Raw genomic sequence first — 23,887 nt, 5'->3', positions numbered from 1 at the left:
ATATTTCGCACTGGAATAAAACAAAACAAACCATTTGTATTTCAAAGAAATATAGCTGTTTTACAAAAAATTCTAGGAATAACATCGATAGTCTGAACGATAATGCAACCCGAGAATAAACATTTTAGGAATTACGTCACGATTTTTAGAGTCATTAGTGCAGAATGCACTATTGGGATGGTTTTGGGGGCTGCCTGCCACTAAGGCGTGAAGCGCTAAGGTGTAAACTTTAATGTTTGTTTAATTAATTAATTTCAATTAATTAGTCTAGAGACAAGGAAATGGTGGGGATGGGCTGGGAAAGGTACAAGTGCACCCTACATAAAACGTGTTATATCTACATCAGTTAGGAGTAAACATCGCAAAGCTATATATTTGTTTCAAGCAACTCCTTACTCTCCTTGTGGTGCTATTCTCTTAAGAACAAAACCAATTTGCTCTAAATGCATGCACAGATTAGTTGGCGTTTGTGTCTTCTATACATTAGGTGGAGGATACATTGCATACGGGATAACACACAAATGTTTAGTAGTTTTCCTTATGGTAGAACCCAACTTGTAAGAGGCATGCGTTCTAGTATCGTAAGTGTTATATACTATGTTTCCATGTGGTTTTTTATGTCATGTAATGTCAGGTACTAGGTAGCACCACTTGTCCCTTTTTAGTACAAAAGTTAAACGTGTCTTTTAGAATTACCCACAGGTCGGTTCAACAAATATCATCTGCTGTTTTCAAACTACAATAGTATGTTTGTCAGGGTTTAAATAAAGAAGGGTAATGTGAAGTTTCTCATTAGTGGCTTATTTATTTCTTGCCTTAACTGCGCCTGTAAGAGAGACCAAAATGTTCCCAAGTTAGTGGCTTTAATATTCTGCAAATTGTAAATTTGTGACAAAAGAAACCAGGAAGCATTCAAATATTGCTGCAGACTCCGTGGCACCTAATGAAAGTGCAAATCAATTTAATCAGTCTTTGAGGAGACTCGTTCATCGATGCAGGATAATATCGGCCAAGTAGCGCTGTTTACTTTCAATACTTCTCATTGAAATGCTTCCCAGTGGTATCATTCGATATTGTTGTCTACTAATTTTGAATTGTTTTATTGTTAACAACAATGGTGGCAACAGAAAAAGAAAGTGGTATTCTGTCACTATCTGATAATTAAATTAGTTCTTGTTCGTCTGTGATAAGAAAATTTGCGTTTTGAGAAAAAACAATTGTTTCTCTTCCATTTCTTCGTCAGATATTTAACTTTCTTTCATTTATCCCCCAAAACAAGCTCATCTTCTGTGTGTTTTGGAGAAAACGAGTTTCATGTTACATACCTTTGCGAGGAAAACAAAAGTATCAAGTTACAAAGTTGGCACGAAGAGCTAAATTGTCATGTTTGTTTAACTTATTATTGAATTTAAAATGAATGAAAATCATCGTAAAACACCAGAGTAAAATTTTAAAGCTGTCAGGACAAACAGTAATTGTTCGTAATTTTCGGACCTTGAATGAAAATGCAACCTTGAAACGTACTCACTGCTAAGGGGAAAAGCCCTAGCAGACTACGAAGGTAGATCCAAACCGGAAGTGAGGTGAGCAGGGGTGAGTACTTATGGGACTACTGTGCCAGAGCTATCAATTGCAGTCAGCACTATCTGAGATTGTCTCACTAGTTTTTAGTGCAGAGTGCACTATTGGGATGGTTTGGGGGTTGACATTGCTAAAGCCCTATGGCAATAAGGCACTATGGCACTATGGCACTATGGCACTATGGCACTATGGCACTATGGCACTATGGCACTATGGCACTATGGCACTATGGCCATAAGGTGTAAACTTTAATGTTTGTGTAATTAATTAATTTCAATTAATTAATTAGGCTTGCAGCAAGGTGGGTAGGATGGGGTAGGTACTTGTGAGCACTACATAAAATGGGTGGTGCATGTACCTACATTGCCTCTTTGATTACTTCAAAAAGCTACATATTTGTTTCAGAAACCCCCTTGCTCTCCTTGTGGTACTTTTCTCTTTAGAACAAAACCAATATTTGCCCTAAACACATGCGCAGATTAATAAGCATTAGTGTCAACTACATATCAGGTGGGAGATACATTTTGTACAAGATCACACACTAACATTGAGCGCTTTTCCTTGTGGTAGAACCCTAATAAGTCATACACATGTGTTCTAGCATTGTTAGCACGATACAAGAATGCTACTGTGACTACGTGTCTTGTGGAATTACGCCTAACTTGGTTCGAGAAATATCATCTGTTGTTTCCACACTACACTAGTGCATTTATTTCATCCTTTAATTATCTCTATCAAAATGTTCATATCCGCAGCCGAAACTGTCCCAAGTAAGTGGCATTTAAACTTGTCAAATTGTACAAAACTCCCAGGAAACTGCTCAAATACTGCTGCAGACTCCGTGGCACCTGCTAAAAGCATAAATTTTATCAGTCTCTGATGGGACTCGTTCACTGATGAAGGATATAATCTCTGTCAAGTAGCGTTGTTTACTTTCGATACCTCTCGTTGAAACGCTTCTCAGTGGTATTAATGGATATCAACGTGTATTTTAAATATAAGTGGTTTTATTGTTAATGCCCAAGGTGGCAACAGAACGTCCATGACAAGTTGATAATTAGAGATTAGTTCTTGTTTATCAGTCAAAAGAAAATTTGCATCCTCTTCCATTTCTTTATCCGACATTCAACTTTCTCCCATTTATCTCCAGCTGTGAAAAGAATACAAGCACATCTTCTGTGTGTCTTCAAGAAAACAAGAGTTTCAGGTTACATACCTTTGCAAGGAAAACAGAAGTATCAAGTTACAAACGTTTTCATGAAGAGTAAAATTGTCACATTCGCTTCTTAAATGTATTATGTAATTTAAAATGAGCAAAAATCGACATAAAACACTACAGTAAAATTCGAGAGCTGTCTTGACAAGCGGTAATTAATTGTAAGTTATTCTTGGACTGTGAATGAAAATACACACTTCAAACATAAACACTGCTAAGATTATGTCTCATCAAAATCCCTAGCTGACTAACAAGGTCAATACAAACCAGGAGTGAACGGTAGAGGTTATACAGGAACTGTGTTATGAGTGCTGCCTCAGACCTATACATTACACTCTGCACTATCTGAGATTATCTCACTAGTTAGGGTTGTAAAGAGTTGCCTTTAAATAGAATAAAACCTTGAAATGATCATGTTCTAGGGTAGAAAATTCTTAAGAGGCAAGAACAAATCAAAACGAAATGAGGATCTCGAAACTACAGCTAACACCTCTACTTGATAATGGACTCAAGATGACTTCGAAACGTGGTAGTTTTATTCTTTTAATATTCATTATCAAATGCATTTCAAAAAGTTAACTTACAATAACTACAGAAATTCTCATGCGTTCATTGGCTAATTTTCATTGGCAAAAAGCGTACAGACACATGATTTTATAATTTATGCAATGCGTCAACGAGTGAGAGTGGACGATTTGACAATTAATATTATCGTAAAAAGCAAATTGACATCAGTTTTTCATGCATCTGTCTTGTTATTGACAATGAATTTTGCCGTAACATTGTCAAAGTAGTCTGTGGATCCACTCGGCTATCGCCTCGTGGATCCATAGCTACTTTGACAATGTTATGACAACATTCATGATCAATAACAGGACAGACACATGAAAAACTGACGTCAATTTGTTAAATTGACGAGGGAGGCAACTCTTTGCCCAAACATTTTGGAACGCAGTCCAAAAATTCTCTCCAGTCTCTAAATTGTGCAGCTTCCTTGAAACCGAACAAACACAAAACAAAGTTGAAAGATTTTTTACAACTTGGCCGAATTTGTTTTCAAATAATTTCATGACAGTTTGAGAATTTTAGGGCCTTGTGTAAAGTTTTTTCTCAAAGCACTTTTCGTAACATGATCGTACCTTCACCCTAATCCCAAACCTGTCATCCAGCGCATGCTCGCACTCCCCTCCCATTCCCACACATGTTTTTTGAGATGGCAAATCTTTACAAAATCCTTCCCTGCCCCCAACTGTTGTTGCAGAATCTCACTAAAACATTTTGTTTCCGTGCAGAGATTGGGTGACTTCGTCTGTGCAAGAAAAACTGTGAACTGGGGGAGGGGTTTGTAAAGATTTGTCATATCAAAAATGCATGTGTGGGAGAGGGAGGGGAGCTCAAACGTGTACTGGATGACGCATTTGGGATTAGGGTAATGGTATGATCGTGTTGCGAAAAGCACTTTGAGAAAGAACTTTGCAAAAGACACCAAAATTGTCCAACTGTTCTGAAAGTATTCGAAAACAAATTTGGACAAGTTGTAAAAAATCTTTCGACTTCGTTTTGTGTTTGTTTGGTTTTGTAGAAGCCGCACAATTTAGAGAATTTTCGGACTGTGTTCTTAATGTTTGGGCAAAGAGTTACCTCCCTTGTCAATATTATATGTAAACCAAAAAAAATTGCACAGCGCAAAAATGCCTAGGTACGAGTTAAGCACTACAGTGTTATGCAGGCCATGTAGGTAGCAGTTTTCCCTGTAAAGTACAGTCCCTGTAAATTTACTTTTTTTGTCAAGCTTTGTCTAAACACTTGATTTCACCAATGTGCTTACAACTTACTCTGTTTCAAAACCGTTATCAAAAATTTGGTCAGTGGATGGCTTGCCTGGGTTCTTGCCTGTGGGGCAAGTGAGGAGAGAAAGTTATTTGCGTAAGAGGAAAATATACTTGTCCCATATGAGCAGACGGTTTTTTTTTTCCGAGCCCTGCAAACCACAGTGCAATCGCTTTCCTAAGTTATTATAAGTAAATGTAAGTGTGTTTAAGTATAAAACATGTATATCTCTGAAAATTTTTAATTTATTGTTAAATTATAGCTACAGCTCTGTGGGACCAAAGATTTACACCAAAACTGGAGATAAAGGTGAATTAAAAATAATATTCAGTAACTTTTTACAATACACCTTTTTACAATAACTGCAGAAATTTTTGTGCTCTCATTAGGTAATTTTCATTGTCATTAAGTAGGCAGACACCTGAATTAATTTACGCCTTTTTGTAATTGTAAAAGTCAAATTGATGTCAGTTTTTCATGGGTCTACAGGTTCTGTTATTGACAATGAATTTCATCACAACCTTGTCAAAGTAGTTTGCAGATCCTCAGCTACTTTGACAATGCTATCACTAAATTCATAATCCACAGCAGAACAGGCACCTTAAAAAGTGACGTCAATTTGTTAAGTAAATCATCCTGTGAGCTCATACCCAAATTTTTAAGAAAGAATCTGGACTAAGTAGGTTCTCTGATACTATTTATTATAATCCATCAAATATTTTCACTTGCATGATTGGTCTAAATCCATCACATGACCAATATCCGTGCATATTTTCACGCCAGATGGAGGCTATTATTTATATATCTTGTAACACAGATAATGTGTATTTTTATTCCAGATCTAGTTAATCATGTTATCTCAAGCAAAAATCGGTTTCTGAGTTCTTTCCACAATGTTATAGTCATTTACTGATAGAAAACTATAATAAAATACAGGCCAGGAGTGTATCAATTCAGAAAACACTGTATTTGTGATGTTCAATAACTCAAATTTTGGAAAAAACATTTTATGTCAATTTTCTTCAGAAGTGAGAACTTAAGATAACCATAACTTCAAGATTTGAACTCCTGACCAATAGATCCAAAACAGTTTTCCAACACAAGAATTAAATTAAATTAGATTCTTCTTAACAATTAAATTTACTAGTTTTTTCTACAGTGTACACTTAATTTAATTTCAGGTTAATAATTTTTGACTGAAATCAAATGCTATTTTCATGTATGACAGACTCTATTACACTGGTTTTTGACTGTGATTCGTCATCATCTTTTCTATCACTGCCAACTGTAGGTGGTACACAGGTCTTCAGCAATTCTTCCACACTTTTTCCTGGCTAGTGGACAGCCACTTGGCAAGCTTCCCAGCTATTCCAAGTTGTTACTATTCTTTGAACTTTTCTCCCATCCATAGTTGGAAGTCAGATCAATGCTTTCCCAACAACATCACTTGCCTACATTCTCTGACCATTCCCTTGCAATCTCCTCTTCTTTACTTCTGTGTTGACTGAAGAGACTCCAGACCTCTTCCATTGTTTTTCATTTGAGATGAGCTGCGTCCACCTCACTCCCAAGATCTTTCTCAGTCACTTGTTCTGAAATGTCTCTGGCATCCTATTCCCTTATTAATTCATTTTCCAGTTCTCAGGTCCATATAGCTGGACAGACTTTGTAATAAATTTGTGCAGGTTGATTTAGGCCCTGTTACTGTATATTACAGGGGTCGAAAACACTGACCTTAATTAACTGGTAGAATTCTGCTCTTGCCTTAGTACTTACTCTTGGCACAATGTCTCATAATGATCTTCAGGAATGTAGCTAAGAGAAAACTATCACTGACAAGATCTGCAGGCTTTTCTGGCCTGTGTTACCTAAAAATGGCCCCCAGTAAAACTTCAGCTGGGGATGAGCTATCTTTCATCTGGTGAAATTAGCCGATAGCTGGCTACATCTCTTCAGCCCCACTCTCCCTCCAGACAATTTTAATTTGTCTTCCCTTCTTTACTTGTGCTGCTGTGGGTGAGGCAGTAACCCAACAAGAAATCAAAGAGGTGGTTAAACTTGTGGGAGTTTTGAAACATATGTTGTTCTCTGTGATCAAATTGTTACCTTGATGCACAGCTTCCTACCAGGAGGACCTGTGCTTTGTCCAGTTTCTACCTATTGACCTTTTCAGCATGCCCGGAGCTTCTTGTCCACCAGCTTAGCTCTCCACATCACAGAAACATGCAAACTTCCTTTTCTTGACAAGGTGACGATCTCAAAGGAGAGTATACTTAAATAAACTGGACAAAAATTTGTGACCATTTATTCTTTGTGAGAGCCTCGGAGACAACTTAACTTGAAACTACCAAAGTGAAATTTCCACTGTTCTTGTCTTTACCCTTTAAAGAACAAGGAGACTAAAAGTGTGCACACTCACTTCAACCATCTGTAACTTTCTCAATGGTCAAGTAAAAGTTTTACATTGGATGACATTTTAGCATTGTTTTACTGACTTTGATGATTTCTGAGTCCCTTTTTTTGGTTTTCTGACATTTTGGAAAAATTAAGAAATGCCAGATCCAAGATAGTTGCTGCTTGGATAAAATTGTAACTTTGTAATTACCATGCCAAATGTCATCAAATTATCATATTTGATTAGATATTTTAGAGGTCACAGGGGGGATTATCCCCCTCCTTGGTAATATGAGATCAAAGGTGTAAAATACTGTAGGGTTAAACAAAGTGTATGTTGTTTTTCGTTGTGTGTCCAAGGTTGGGATCAGGTGTAACTGTATAGGTTCCCATCTCATTATCAAATTTTGATGAAAAGAGAATTAATTTTGCTGCACTGCTGCTTATTGAATAAAGAGGCACACATCAGAACAGCTTATTAAGGTTGGGCCATTTGCTGGCCTATCAGGCCATAAATGTCTGCTAAAAATAATGCAGGGGACGAAAAGGCCTTAAGAATATTGCCCACAAGGAGGGTTCAGATCCCCAGGATCCTCAGCTATTGTCCCATCATTGGGTCTCCGAAGTCATTGCTAAATTGCTATTAATAATGTTTCATTTATACAGTTGTAGAATGATTTAATAGTTACAATAATTGAAGGCTTTTGTGCAAAAAGACGTATATAGCTTTTTGGGCCGATTTTTACTTTTTGCAGGATTGAGCTAATTTTTGGCAGCCTGACTTGTTTTGACATGAAAAGCATTGTTGTGTAATTGTTTTTGTTGATTTGCGCTTTGTTTTCAAGAAATAACGTATGTTAATGATCCTCTTTCGAGGCCTGATCTGAGCTGCCACTAACAATACTACATTTAGGAAATATCACACTGGCTGTGGGTAAAATTTGGGTGGCAGGGAAGGACGACTGGGGAGTAGGGGCCCAGGAAGGGGGCGCTCCTGGGGGAGTACAGATCGGCTGGTACCGGGGGTAGCCACTCTGGAAGAAAAATTCCAGACCTGCCTCCAGGGGTGAGGCCCATACCCCACAGTCCTGGGGGACTGAGGGAACCAGGGGGGGGGAGCCCCTCCTGGGGGGAGTACAGATCAGGTGGTACCGGGGGTAGCCACCTTGGAATAGGTAATTTCTCCGGACTTGTCTCCAGTGGGCTAGAGCATTATTGTGGGGTAAAGTGCAGCTAATGGGTGGACTTCCCTGCCACCGTTCTTTATTAACAAACAACAGAAAGTCACCAAAATACAAAGTCTCTGTTCATTGCACTCTGAATGACAAGGTCTAAGGCTTGCTTAGAGACAGATAGCCGTAGCCTATGACCATTAATGGTATAATTTTTTTTTATAAACAAATGATATCTATAAGTACATACAGATATATGTTTTTCTAAAAGTAACGGAATAGTAATGTTCAGTATCTATCCACGATGTTCTGAATTGTAGTGTCAAAGCTTGTCCTTTTTTTTTTTCAGGAAAGACAAAGTATTAGCCATATTTATGGCGAACATTTCTATAGATCTAAATGATTTTGTTTATTCACTTAAAAGATAGTCCTAAAACGTAGTATCAGGGGTTAAAATGTGTGGAGCAAGGGTTCCAGTCATGGGGGGGGGTGATTGGAGGGAAAAAGAAAAATTAGTGGCAAAGGATCGGCACAAACGAGAAGACTGAATACAACGAGGAGCTTGTGCTTGACTAGAGGTCAGGGGCATGAGGTGGACACGTGTAAGACATGACTGGAACCATTGATACACCGTCTTTTACAGATGCAGATAACAGTGGCCTTACTTAGGAAATGAAAGGTTTGTTGTGATATCTAAAGGGGGTGATTGTTTTCAACTGGGAATCCCTGATGGACTTTGAGATCAGGAATTGGTGACATGTTACTCATGTTACTGGGATTTACCTATGAGCGTGACAGGAGGTTCGTAGTGTTACATTGCTCTGAAATAAAGTGTTACAATGCAGAATGTGTGTGCCTGTCTTTAAGATATTGTCTCTCAGGTCTCATTAACATCAGTTTATGGATGCCATAAACTTAAACCAAAAAAACTCAGTTTTCCAAGCGGCATCTTTTGGAGTGAATCCTTCGAAGGTGGATTTCGACGCGACACAAACTTAAAAGGTTACTTTCAGTAGCTTTGACAGCATGGTTTTTGTAAAATACATGTTTTTATTTTTGAAAGAAGTAGAGAAATAGACCGGAAAAAAAAAATCGACCAACCGTATCGAACTGCTGTCACGACAAAACAAACTCGACTCCAGCCCATTTAGCACCTTATTCGCTTGCGCTAACAAAGCAACAGTAAGAGAATAGCGTAATCATATGAATAATCTAGCGGCAAATGCCACGCTTCGGTGACTTCATCGTTTAGCAAAACAAAAGGTTTCTTTTGTTTTTCGTTCAACAAAAGATCTCCAAAAGATAACTGAGTTTTTTTGCATACATTATTTCTTGAAAACGAAGTGCAAATCAACAAAAACAATTATGCAGTGATGCTTTTCATGTCAAAACAAGTCAGTCTACCAAAAATTAGCTCAATCCTGCAAAAAATAAAAATCGGCCCAAAAAGCTATATACGCCCTTTTTGCACGAAAGCCTTCATTTGTAATGTAAGCAACTCAAATGTGAATGTGTAAAATTTTAACAGGATATACAAGTACATATGGTGGAGAACGCCGTTCCAAAACTGATGCACTGTTTGAGGCACTAGGAACTTCTGATGAACTGTCTTCTGTCATTGGGTAATAAGTAAAAATGGCTTCATTAACTACATATTAGGAAGGAGTTAACACACCCAAGTGTATTGTTGAGTTGTATGAGTACACATTGTCAAGAATGTTTCAGAACAACAGAGGAGTATTTCTTTTACTTCTGGAGTGTTCTAATAACAACTTGATACAGTGACCATTCCAAAGAAAGTCATGTGTGATAGCCCAGCTGGGCTAGTGGATTTTACTCTCAGGCAGTTAATCATAATAATTGTACACATTCTCTTAAGCCTGAGCAAAACAATCAAATGTTTGAAATGTTCACCCAACACAATATTCAACGAAACTGTTTTAATTTATCATTTTTTACCCAGGACTTAACAACACATGTGCACACAACTAGCCCTGAGAAATGCTCTCCTGCTGATAGAGACTTTACTCTTACTCAATAGCAGAAATTCCTTGATAATGCCCAATGGATGACTGCAGTATCCACACTGCTGCTGTTCATAAACCTCTAGAAGTAAAAAAATTGTCTCCTCTTTAAATGAATTTATCAGGTATGCACATTCAACAGATTGCCAGGAAATTTGGTCTGAAGATTTCCAAGACATCTTGACAAAAACACTGTTTTTCTGGGTTTCGAAAAAGATCTCAGTCAGTTTTTGATAACCAAATTTGACAGAGAAAATCAATTGTATATGCTGCTAAAATCCTCACCCTGTTTTGTAGAATAACCGTTGTGAAATTGATATAATACAGTAATTTGTTTGTGCAACCAAATTCTGTCTGTAGTTTATTTTTATTTGTTACTTTAAAATAGTATTTCCATGTTGTAGACATGGATGGGACATTTACTCGATCCTTCATCCACTCCTTCACTTCCTGTTAGATGTTTTTGTGAATCCACTGACCAATGAATAAGGCTTTCACAGTGGCAGTGAAGTTCAAGCTATGTTCGACCTGAAGGTGAAACAATTTCCTTACCAAGTGATTACTTTAAAATTTATTAGCAATGTTTCTCATTTGTTCTGTGCATTTCTGATGTAAGTCAACTCGATATCTCACCACAGAAATAATCAACATTGAGAAGATTTTTGCTCAAATGCCTCTCTGTAGAAGCTACGCTAGTTGTTTAACATATAAATCTAGCACACATACAACCAAAATTATGAAAGCCAAGGAGGGACTTCAGACTTCAGACTTCAGACTTCAGACTTCATACTTCAATCTTCAGTCGTAGACTGGATCCAATTCTATCCGGTGAAAGTGTTTTTTAAATCTGTCATCTTGCGTTGTTATGTTTCTTGTCAGAGCCTATAATGTACAAATGCGATGTTAACTACGAAATTACCTAAATACCGTGAGAAAAATGGTTCGTTTTTCTATTAACACATGTGTCCTCCATACTATGACAATTTACACGAACATCGAGAGCATCAAATATAGCCAATTTGCATAATTATTTGAATAGCCTCGTTTTTATGTTTTCAGATGCAGGTTTTTCACATGAAAAGAAGGCTTGGGATCTATAAAGTATTGTTATTCAAATGTCATGTACATTTAAACCAAAAAAATTAGGGGGGAAATGAGAACCAGCAATACAGGGATTTTATCACTTGTTTATGTGTCCAGTACTAACTTAAGTTACATTGTTGCTTTAGTGATCTGATGAAAAGTGGTATTTTCTTCATGTGATGTCTTGGAAAAGGATGACTTCATGAATGTTTTTAACAGGGTCACATCTCTTTATGTATTCTCTTATCATTGTATTTTGCACTCCTTTGTAACAAATTAATATGCCAGTGTTCTTTAACGTCATTATTCACCTGTCTAGCTTCATATATATTAAATGATATATGACCAACAGATTTAAAAACTCAGCTGAATGGCATCAAAAATGCCACTGTTTACAGATGATCCATTTTAAAAGTTGAGTGGCTCATAGCCACTTAATGTAAGCTTTGCATTGCATGGTTTTTTTTTTTTTCAGTTAAGAACACCTACAAAGGTTCCGTGGGATTAAATCTAGAACAAAGGAAAATACAAATCAAGCTTGTAAAAACTGATTTTAATGTACAGCAGTTACATATTCATTATAATTTAATCATTAGAGGTGTGTTTCAGTTTTGTTTCATTTTTATAAGTTGCATTTGTTTGATGTCTTTATCCTGCAGAGTAGCCAGGGAATTCTGTGAAGAAGGAGGACATAAAGATGTTATGCAGAAACTTGAAGAGGTAATTACATTCCTTTCATTTATATAGATTTGTTACTTTCATTAATCCAGAGTGGTAGATCATTATCTAGCAGCACATAGTTAGATGGATAGATGGATGTCTTTTTGTTGCATTTTAATCTTTTACTGCAGTTAGCTTTGTGCTTATATTAATAGGCTAAATATATTGTGAACATGTATTTACATATTTAACAATGACCCCCCCCCCCCCTCTCCTTGACCCCCTGCTATTTTGAACTAGAGATATAACTGAGCAAGAAATTTTAGTATGAATTGAAAAAGGGATGATTCTACTATTTCTGATTTTCTATCACTGATCCACAATAAAGCATAATTTGTTGAATGTTTTGATTATGCTTGAAATAATTATGCCTCCCAAAATGTCAGCAATAACAAAGATTTGGTTTGTAACAGACAACTGTGGTGAGCAAGAGCAAACGTGTACACATGTGTTTGATAAATTTTTCAATGTAATTCTGCAGGTCCAGTGCATCCTTCAAGATGTTGGCTCAAATATTGCAACACCTCGGCAGTCATCAACTGATCGAAATATAAGTGAGAATGGCTTTTTCTTCCCAATTTTAGGCTTACCATTGTTTCAAAAAGAAACTAGCCTATCAGGGAGATGGTTATGGGTCTGCTTGTGATATTGTACTAAAGGTTCAAGGTGTAAATGTTGCATATGCACACTGAAGTTGCTTTGGACACTATATACTGTATGCAGGTAGGAGGCGGCCTGTTGTCATTCGCAAATTTTGTGCTTGGGGCTCGCATTTATGACAAGAATTTGCTTCTTGAACTTCCCTTCTGTACAAGCTAAGGGTGAAGGGAACAAGTGAAGATTACTGATTTGATAAAGGCCCTGTCGGGTTATTTTGTTCTGATTGATAAGACTGACTTCGATTGAATTTGTTCGCTGCTGAGGTCTCTGTGTCATTTTTAAATATAAAAGCAAACTCTTTATTATTTCGTTTGTCCTATTTATTTGTATATTAAGAAGTATAACATTGGCATTTAAATGAACAATTTATTTCGTAAAGATAAGAATGAAAAGATGTTTTTAAAACTGAAACTAAGGAACATATTTTTGTTTGCTTTAATTTTCAGGAAAAACTGAGTTCAATCCAGAAAATGTAATAACACTGGAAGACTGGATAGATACGTATCATAATCAACTTCCTCCACTTAGAAGTTTTATTTTACCAGTAAGTGTTGGGAGAGTAATTCTAATCAAAAGAGTGAGTTTTGATTTGTCAGCGTTGTTATAAATATGTACCTGCCATCCAAGCAGTTTAAGACCTCGTCTGTAACAGTAGCAAGTAACTTCTTACTTAGACTGACGGATGGACAGTTGGACAGACAGACAGACAGACAGACAGACAGATGGATGGACTGACTGATCATGACTTAATGACTGCTAGACAGAAGCATTATTCCTTCCTTCATGAGAAACCTAGAGCTGATTGGTTCCCAGCTAATGAGAGCTCTCTCTCTGTCGGCGTGAATTCTACTCATTTTGTGTGTGGTATCGTATCAAATATATGTCTGGAATAATACACAAGTTGTCCAAGGGTGAGATGGAGCTGACCTGATTGAATCCATCTTGACTGGAATCCTTCTGGTTGTTTTCTGATCGCTTTCCCTACCTGACATCAGAAGTCCGTGAGGCCAACTCCTTCTTTCATATTTGATTGGCAATTCTTCTCTGTTTTTGTAACTCTTTTAATGCTAGGTGGATTTTCTGGTAGGGTTTCCTTTTCTTAGCTGCATGTCCCTGTTAGTAAGGCACTGGAGTCTGTCCATTCACCTTTGCCACTCAACAACTGTTAATGTAGCAAAAAGCACTACGTAAACAGTGTCATGACCCGGGGGGGGGTACTTTGTGAATTTCTGGGTGGGGATGTGCCGCTGGGACCCTAGAACCCTTAGCCTTTACCAGAGCTAGTTCAGCTGAATTTTGCTTCCCTATACTAGAGTAAACTCCCCAAATCCCCCCATCAATCGACACTGTTGAGGCTGATTTGCGTAAATTTAAACTTGTCGATTTGATTTTTTATGTTTTTGAGTGGTAATTCCTGGCTTCCTTAGTCTAGATAAAATCTTCAACAAACTAGTCAGTTTTGTGAAAAATTATTACCTATTCTAGATCCAAATGCTCTGATTTATATACCCTATCCTAGAGTAAACTGCTTGAAAACCATACCCTTCACAGCAGCACATACCTATATAGCCCATATATGGCAGTGCCCCCCCTCCCCCCTGGGTCGTGACATGGACCTGTGGCATCTGGTTCACTGGCAGAGCCCGTGTATGATGTTGGACATGGATTGACGATAACAAACTACAGCTGATGGCTCCTACCAGCCTTCAACACCAGTAATTACAACAGTGGTTTGTTGTCTACATTTCTCAACACTGGACCAAACAATGTTTACATATGTCAGACAAACAGCAGTTAATGTGCATTAAAGTAATAGTGACCGTGTAAATGTTACATGTAAATGGTAAAAGGAGCAGTGCAGTGACGTTGTAATTTCTTTCAGTCAGGTGGGAAAAGCAGTGCAATGTTACATGTTGCAAGGTCAGTTTGTCGACGAGCTGAAAGAAGGTGAGCTATTCAAAGATTAATAATGTCAACAAACAACCTTCATCTACATCTACATTTTAATGAGTTAAGTCTGTAAAAAACTCGTAAGACATCACACCGACCGTAGAAGAAAAAATAAATAGATATAAATAAAAACGGTAGGTTGAAATAAGGCATCTAAAAATCTAAATTGAAAATTTAAAGTAATAAAATAAAATAGATAAAATACTATCGTTTTTACTTTAAGAAACGCTGAAAAATTGGATTTAAAAGAGTGTAGAGAATTTGAGGTTAACTATCTCTTCCGGGAGGCAGTTCCAGTCAGTTCCATCCTTATTTGCATGTGGCTTCTTCCAATGCAGTCATTGGAGTGATAACATGTTAATCAAGAATTAAAACTAGATCACTCCTCCAGGTCATGAGTGTAAAAACTTGGATAATGCCTTATGAAATTTTTAAAGTTCTCCTACTTATATTAAATATTTAACTTTTTCAGTCCACACTATACCTACCCTTAGTCAAGCACAAAAGTCATTCAGCAAATTTCTAATATGTACTCTTGTCTAGCCAATCCTTTCAACTCTTTGGTGGCAAATCCAGTTTCCCCTCACTCCCCCTGCGATCTGAGGGAACTAAGCAATTTTAAGAGAGTTTTATGTAGTGGATTGGAGAGTCCTGAATATTTTCTTGTAGTTAATATATCCAAACTAAAAAATAGCATGTTTGTCTTTCTCAACTTCTTTGTAATTTTTTCCCCGTAATCTATTCCCCACCCCTCTCCCCAGTAAAGAGTTTTTAATGACAAATTGCTTAACCAAGGGACAGATTTCAGCCACCTAGTCTGGCTTTGTGCAAAGGATGTATTAGTGCTTAGCAAGAAAATAACTGTGTATTGTTTTGTTGCTCTTGTTTAGAGTAGTACCTCTGGTCCAAAGCGGAAGTGTAGATCCAGAAGTTGGTACTTTCCTAAATAGGTAATTAATGGACTTAACTTTAATATGCTTGCTGTCTCTTTAATAGGTAGTGACTATTCGTGATTTTGTTGATACCCACCACTCGGTGATAGGTATATTAGAATAAAAAACTATGGTAACAGTTTCCAAGAATTTCGAATCTTTACTATTACTTTGATGGGTTAGCACTTTCACTTTTCACCAGTTGATGCTACAAATAGAATCAAATGAACGCGTAATTATTGGTGAAAAAAGCTGTGGTCAATTTTGTTGTCATGAGAGATTAGTCTAACAAGAACCAACTATTCACACTAAGAAAACTGAATACGTTAGGAAACTTAATCAATTTGACCTAGATAATCTTTTAGAAATAGTGTCACTTTTAGGAAACACTTTTGATAAAGGGCTGCAAATACTGAAGTCCCAAAAACCTTATTGCAACCGCAAGTAAAATCTAGGGATCACAATGAGCCGATTAAAAACTATCATGTAATGCGAACTTTCTGAGAGTAAGCAAACAGGTATTAATTACAAAAATTAATTGTCAAGAAGGGTCGGGCTAGATTGAGGCATATCGAATTTTAGTCGTAAAATTAACGGAAGTAAAAATGTACCCTTGTCTACTTGATCTAGCGTTTACGCTTGCATTACACTTGTTTGGTTTGGCAGTGGATATCTTCGTCTTGATGTAATTCATTTGTACAATTTTTTTTATTGTAATTCACTAGTAGCATGTAAATTCCACACGAAATTCAGTCGCTTGACTGCTAGGTGTTTATTTTTTAATAAATACTTTTTCTATTTATTTATCTAAACAAGTGACCCGAGGCAGCCCTACCCTGGTTAAGTATGTAATTATTGCTATTATAATTACCACGGGAACAGACTAAAGCTCAAAACGAGCGTAGTGACCCCCATTTTTTATTATCGAATTGTGACTAGATTGTTAGACTCTCTCCAAAGTTTAAAAATACTTCGTTGAAGGGAATTAGAACCACGTCGAATTTTGAAAAATTTAAGGTGGCCCTGAGCCCCCTGAAGAGAATCGTTTTCAACTTCACAATCGTATCGTGACAGCGTAACATGCGGTAAAAATGGGGTTGGAAGGGGGGAGTGGTGGAGGTGACCGATGACCAAATTCGTTCTTGAGTTATAAACGCTTAAAGCTTAAAATAAAAAACGTGTTTGAGCTGCCTAAACTTTTCCTATCGTAACCTGTTATTTCACAAAAGATAAACAAAGCTTCTTTAGCAAGACCCTATCAATGATAATGCGTTCATTTTGATTCCATTTCTGTAGCATCAAGTGGTGCAGAGTTGTAGTGCTGAAAACCTAAGTAGCTCGAAAGTCCTGGAAACATCTAAAAAACAGTCGTAAATTAAATTTGATGTTATTTACTTTTCTCTCTTTATCTTTCTCTGTCTCAAGGTTGAGTGATTTTCTTTTTATCGCTGCGCGCTTTGTCGCCAAGATGGAAGGGAAAAGCGAACAAATCTATCGTCGAATTAAAAGATGAAAAACGAGGTGAAGAGTTTTGTCTTTGCGAAGACTCCTGTCGTTGTTTGACATCACTGCCAACTACCCACACCTGTCTCTAATCTTTCAAAGCCATGACAAATTGGATCAATCCAAGGAAAAATTGATAACGATAGATTGGCTTGAGCATACATATCTAACATACATTTTATAATTATTGTTTAGATGAGCCGTTTAGTTCTGGCTGGTTTCTGAGTCTATTATGAGTAGAAAACAAAGTCATCTTCAACAGGAGGTTCAATAACCATCACATTGTTAGCTGTTGTTAAAAAGATAATCGACCCGTGAATATTTGTTGAAAAGCGCTCTCATGAAAAGATCCATAAGGCAATCCTTTTGAAATGAAAACCCTGCCTTTTGACCACTTTTCACAGACAACCTTGGACCTTTTCACCTTGAACCTTTTCACCTTGGATCTTTTTACCTTGGATCTTTTAACCTTGGATCTTTTCACCTTGGACCTTTTCACCTTGGACCTTTTCACCTTGGATCTTTTAACCTTGGACCTTTTCACCTTGGACCTTTTCACCTTGGACCTTTTAACCTTGGACCTATTCACCTTGGACCTTTTCACCTTGGATCTTTTCACCTTGGACCTTTTCACCTTGGACCTATTCACCTTGGATCTTTTTACCTTGGATCTTTTCACCTTGGATCTTTTAACCTTGGACCTTTTCACCTTGGACCTATTCACCTTGGATCTTTTCACCTTGGATCTTTTCACCTTGGATCTTTTTACCTTGGATCTTTTCACCTTGGATCTTTTAACCTTGGATCTTTTCACCTTGGATCTTTTCACCTTGGATCTTTTTACCTTGGATCTTTTAACCTTGGATCTTTTTACCTTGGACCTTTTCACCTTGGACCTTTTCACCTTGGACCTTTTCACCTTGGATCTTTTTACCTTGGACCTTTTCACCTTGGACCTTTTCACCTTGGACCTTTTCACCTTGGATCTTTTCACCTTGGACCTTTTCACCTTGGACCTTTTCACCTTGGACCTTTTCACCTTGGATCTTTTAACCTTGGATCTTTTTACCTTGGACCTTTTCACCTTGGATCTTTTAACCTTGGATCTTTTTACCTTGGATCTTTTCACCTTGGATCTTTTCACCTTGGATCTTTTCACCTTGGACCTTTTCACCTTGGATCTTTTAACCTTGGATCTATTCACCTTGGATCTTTTAACCTTGGATCTTTTCACCTTGGACCTTTTCACCTTGGACCTTTTCACCTTGGACCTATTCACCTTGGATCTTTTCACCTTGGATCTTTTCACCTTGGATCTTTTTACCTTGGATCTTTTCACCTTGGATCTTTTCACCTTGGACCTTTTCACCTTGGATCTTTTCACCTTGGATCTTTTCACCTTGGATCTTTTTACCTTGGATCTTTTCACCTTGGATCTTTTTACCTTGGACCTTTTCACCTTGGACCTTTTCACCTTGGATCTTTTTACCTTGGACCTTTTCACCTTGGACCTTTTCACCTTGGATCTTTTCACCTTGGACCTTTTCACCTTGGACCTTTTCACCTTGGACCTATTCACCTTGGATCTTTTAACCTTGGACCTTTTCACCTTGGACCTTTTCACCTTGGACCTATTCACCTTGGATCTTTTCACCTTGGATCTTTTCACCTTGGATCTTTTCACCTTGGACCTTTTCACCTTGGATCTTTTTACCTTGGATCTTTTAACCTTGGATCTTTTTACCTTGGATCTTTTTACCTTGGATCTTTTAACCTTGGATCTTTTAACCTTGGATCTTTTCACCTTGGACCTTTTCACCTTGGACCTATTCACCTTGGACCTTTTCACCTTGGATCTTTTCACCTTGGACCTTTTCACCTTGGACCTTTTCACCTTGGACCTATTCACCTTGGATCTTTTAACCTTGGATCTTTTCACCTTGGACCTTTTCACCTTGGACCTTTTCACCTTGGACCTATTAACCTTGGACCTTTTCACCTTGGACCTTTTCACCTTGGATCTTTTCACCTTGGATCTTTTCACCTTGGACCTTTTCACCTTGGATCTTTTCACCTTGGACCTTTTCACCTTGGACCTTTTCACCTTGGACCTATTCACCTTGGACCTTTTCACCTTGGACCTTTTCACCTTGGACCTTTTCACCTTGGACCTATTCACCTTGGATCTTTTAACCTTGGATCTTTTCACCTTGGACCTTTTCACCTTGGACCTTTTCACCTTGGACCTATTAACCTTGGACCTTTTCACCTTGGACCTTTTCAGCTTGGATCTTTTCACCTTGGATCTTTTCACCTTGGACCTTTTCACCTTGGATCTTTTCACCTTGGACCTTTTCACCTTGGACCTTTTCACCTTGGACCTATTCACCTTGGACCTTTTCACCTTGGACCTTTTCACCTTGGACCTTTTCACCTTGGACCTTTTCACCTTGGACCTATTCACCTTGGACCTTTTCACCTTGGACCTTTACACCTTGGACCTATTCACCTTGGATCTTTTTACCTTGGATCTTTTCACCTTGGACCTTTTCACCTTGGACCTTTTCACCTTGGATCTTTTCGCCTTAGACCTTTGCTGAACATGTCACTCATTTGAAGAGATGGATGCTATCCCTTCACCCCCCCACTGAAACAATTACCAAGTGCGTGAGAAAAATTGAGACATCCTTTCAAAACAGAAACAAAAGTTTTTTTTCAAAACGGTAACGAAGTTCAATTTCTTTGATGTAATGTTAAAAAGAAAAAAGAATAAAAACATTTTCATTATACAGAGTCCGCAAAATCCAGTATTTAAAACCGATTTCTAGAACTACATTAGAAAAAGGAATACAGGTTGTGTTCATTGTTATTCCGCCGAGCAACAAAATCTGCGGTTTCAAAGTTCAAAAAACGTTCACTGGTTAAAATAGTTTAAAATGACTGGAGCTTTCGATTGCCAATCTTCAATCTTTGACAAATAGTGAAAAAGCGGGATCGTTAAAATATATTCGGTAAAAAGTGTGAAGCAGAAAAAGTTACATTAAGAACAAAAAGATGCTTGTGAGGAAATAAAATGCTAATATGAAGTTCATAAAAGAATTGAATATTGTCTGGGTAATGGTTTTGAGTTGCTGTCCGATTCAACTGTGATTGAGGTATGCTTGGATTCCAATGTTTTGCTCGATCAACATAAACCATTAGTATAAATCTGCTAGCGTTCTATCACGAAAACTGCTCTTTGATTGGCTACGCTACTCCCTTTCTATTTAAACAATAGAGTGTTTCTGTCGAGGAACTATCGGCTGATAGTTGCCCCGCGGAAATTTGATGTTCTTAAAACAAATATTTACCCGAGAAGTGAAGCTTTGAGGGCAAATATGCTAGTTTTAAGAACATCAAATTTCCAAGGGGCAACTATCAGACCGATAGTTCCGAGACATAAACACTATGTCTTCATTGTTCACCACTAAATTTTCTTCCGCACGCCAGTTCAAAAATCATTGAATTATTTTCAACTTTTTTAGAAGAAAACCGTGAAAGCCAAATGTAAAATTTAAAAAGGAAAATAAACAAAACCCACTTAATACAATTTCACTTGTTTATTATTTTATAAGCTCGCTTGTTGACAGAAAACTTTTCACGGACGAGCACTATCCATCCGGGTATTTTCCTCGGACAGGCACTATGGGCTGATAGTGTCTCTCCACGGATGAACATTATCGCGTCACGTGACCAACTTAAACCAGTAAGAATCCGAGAAAATTTAGTGGTGAACTATAATCTGTGATAGATAGTGAGTGTAGTGCATGTAGCAGTGTGCAGTTGTTAACAAAATGACGGCCGCTTGGTATGGAACGCCAGAACTGTCTTATGATACTTTTTTTTATTATATTGGGTGGTTATGTCATTATATTTAGTACTTATGTTATTATATTCGGTGATTAACTCATTATACTCGGTGCTTATTCCATTATACTCGGTGCTTATGTCTTTATATGCGGTGCTGTCTTCATTATATTCGGTCCTTATTCCATTATATTCGGTGCTTCCCTCGTTATATTCGGGCTTTCTTCGTTATATTAGGTGCTTTTTTCATTACATTCGGTGCTGTTTTTATTATATTCGGTGCTTTCTTCGTTATATTCGGTTCTAACTTTGTTTGGTGTTTTCTTCATTATTACGGGTGCTAACACTATTATATTCGGTGCAAAGGCCGTTATATTCGGTACTTCCTTGTTCGGTGCTTACTTCATTATATTCGGTGCTTTCTTCGATATGATCGTCACCAGTCTTCGCAAGGGGCCGTACAATTTGGAGGTAGTCTAGGGAAAGCCGGGAAAAACGGGTGTCACGAAAACTCAGACCCCGAAACCTCACACCCCTCGAAATTAAAAACTCAATTGTTATCACCTGAATTGCTCTATGGCCACAATGGGGCGAGATGTTTATCTTCTCCAGTTTATGTTGTCGCGTCGATCGAACGGTGAAAAACAAATATTTAACTTCTCAGGTTTATCGCTGTCGCGTCGGTCAAACAGTGAAGAACTAACACAGCAGCCGACACTGTTTTTCAAAACAGACCTCTTTTATGCAATCGTATGCAGCAAAAAAATGTGTTGTTCTCTGAAACATACTCGTTTGATCGCAATCTGCTTTTTGACTTTATGTGCGTTGCGTGACTGTCGGCACGTAAAAAGTCAACACGTAAAAAGCACTTGAAGGTCGAACCGATTGAACCGCCATGTCTGGTCTCGAAATGTGAGTGAACGAAAATTGAAAACTGGCGCGAAGGCCCCACCACGAGGCAGATTTAATAATTAACTAATCCAGGCGGTATGAAAAAAAAAAAAAATAGAAGTGTTTGGTTTGAAACTTACTGTTTCCTGTAAGAAATATTCACTATTCCCGTTATAAGTTGGAACGCAAACATGGCTATCTCTATGTACTCTTTTTTTTCTTTTTTTTTTCTAAATTTTGTTTATTTCTGCGGGTTACGTGCCGACAGTCACGCAACGCACATAAAGTCAAAAAGCAGATTGCGATCAAACGAGTATGTTTCAGAGAACAACACATTTTTTTGCTGCATACGATTGCATAAAAAAGCTCTGTTTTGAAAAGCAGTGTCGGCTGCTGTGTTAGTTTTTCACTGTTTGAGCGACGCGACAGCGATAAACCTGAGAAGTTAAATATTTGTTTTTCACCGTTCGATCGACGCGACAACATAAACTGGAGAAGATAAACATCTCGCCCCATTGTGGCCATAGAGCAATTCAGGTGATAACAATTGAGTTTTTAATTTCGAGGGGTCTGAGTTTTCGGCGTCTGAGGTTTCGGGGTCTGAGTTTTTGTGACACCCGTTTTTCCCGGCTTTCCCTAGACTACCTCCAAATTGTACGGCCCCTTGCGAAGACTGGTGACGATCATATCGAAGAAAGCACCGAATATAATGAAGTAAGCACCGAACAAGGAAGTACCGAATATAACGGCCTTTGCACCGAATATAATAGTGTTAGCACCCGTAATAATGAAGAAAACACCAAACAAAGTTAGAACCGAATATAACGAAGAAAGCACCGAATATAATAAAAACAGCACCGAATGTAATGAAAAAGGCACCTAATATAACGAAGAAAGCCCGAATATAACGAGAGAAGCACCGAATATAATAGAATAAGGACCGAATATAATGAAGACAGCACCGCATATAAAGACATAAGCACCGAGTATAATGGAATAAGCACCGAGTATAATGAGTTAATCACCGAATATAATAACATAAGTACTAAATATAATGACATAACCACCCAATATAATAAAAAAAAGTATCATAAGACAGTTCTGGCGTTCCATAGCTTGGCATTTCCGAACTCACTCTATAACCTCGTGTCCACGTGACTTTGGTCACAAGGCAAAAATGGACGAAACCATGCGTAGCGAGGGAGTTAGATGTAAAACTCAACTGAAGTTCATACTCTATACAAATAATTAAATCTTCATTTTGCATTTCTTTTCAGTTGCTGAAAGGCCAAAAGAAATTCATCGGACAGGAAATTGTACGCCTTTGCGGTTTCGGAAATCAAACTCCCGCTTTTGTAAAATCAGAAAAAGACAGTTCTAGCAACATGATGAAATGACAACGGGTTTTTGTCCTTTGTCCTTCGCTACATGTTCATGGTTCATAACTGAAACCACAGTTACACCCACGAAGATGTTATACTAAGCGTATTAATTATGCAAGTAAGCATAGACGAGAAGAAGATGGGCACAACTTTGTGTTTTCTTTGTTTTTTTTTCCATCCCGAGTAAAGAGAAAACATTGGAAACGTGAAACAAGTATTCGTACCAACCGCTCTCTATTAAGTGGTATGCAGCCAGGCTGGCAGTCTGTCACTTTTCCGTTGAGCGATAAGTAGAAGGCCGTTATAATCACCGTTGTTTTCACAAACTACCTGGCGTCCATCCGACTGAATCAGGTACACTACAACAAGTCCCTCTTTTCCTCTTCATGCGGCTTTTTCTTTCGCTTTACTGTTTTTCGCTTCTCACTCAACGAACAATAAAAAATAAGGATTTCGGCCAATAGGACCCATGAAGAATTTTAAGAACCAAATACTAGTGACTGATTTTTAAGCGCTATAAATTGTGCATGGGTTGCACAAATGGGGCTTCATTTTAGCACGGGTTTTATTTTGTACGCAATTTCGCGCGTAGCCTAAAGATTTTCATAAGATGTAGTGAGCAATTTCACATTTAAAATGCGCTCCATCTAAACAGCAATAAAATGTGATAACACAAACGCTATTTTAATCTCCATGATTTTTA

The 23,887-nt window shown here is 37.7% G+C and overlaps 1 protein-coding gene across 3 annotated transcripts in view; it reads left to right on the top strand.

The window, feature by feature from the left end:
* The window catches only part of LOC110054253 (corrinoid adenosyltransferase MMAB-like), a 26,222-nt gene extending 2,356 nt beyond the window's left edge, over positions 1-23,866 (top strand). The window contains exons 2-11 of one of the 3 annotated variants that reach the window (XM_089280563.1): positions 2,732-2,788; positions 4,890-4,936; positions 9,722-9,815; positions 11,960-12,020; positions 12,502-12,574; positions 13,127-13,224; positions 14,563-14,627; positions 15,521-15,580; positions 16,988-17,083; positions 23,080-23,866. In XM_089280563.1, coding sequence (XP_089136689.1) covers positions 2,732-2,788; positions 4,890-4,936; positions 9,722-9,815; positions 11,960-12,020; positions 12,502-12,574; positions 13,127-13,224; positions 14,563-14,627; positions 15,521-15,580; positions 16,988-17,075 — 643 coding nt within the window. In that variant the 3' untranslated portion in view covers positions 17,076-17,083; positions 23,080-23,866. Of the gene's footprint in view, positions 1-2,731; positions 2,789-4,889; positions 4,937-9,721; positions 9,816-11,959; positions 12,021-12,501; positions 12,575-13,126; positions 13,225-14,562; positions 14,628-15,520; positions 15,581-16,987; positions 17,084-17,469; positions 20,165-23,079 lie in introns of those variants that run through there. The other 2 variants (XM_020760617.2, XM_020760619.2) reach the window with 2 other exon arrangements.
* The last annotated feature ends 21 nt before the right edge of the window (positions 23,867-23,887 follow it).

The sequence above is a fragment of the Orbicella faveolata genome, unplaced genomic scaffold (genome assembly GCF_042242905.1).
Source record: "Orbicella faveolata isolate gen_17 unplaced genomic scaffold, um_ofav_v1 contig_47, whole genome shotgun sequence".
In the NCBI taxonomy this organism is placed as follows: Eukaryota; Metazoa; Cnidaria; class Anthozoa; order Scleractinia; family Merulinidae; genus Orbicella; species Orbicella faveolata.
Note: the sequence above shows the minus strand (reverse complement) of the source record. Positions and strands in the feature narration are given on the sequence as shown.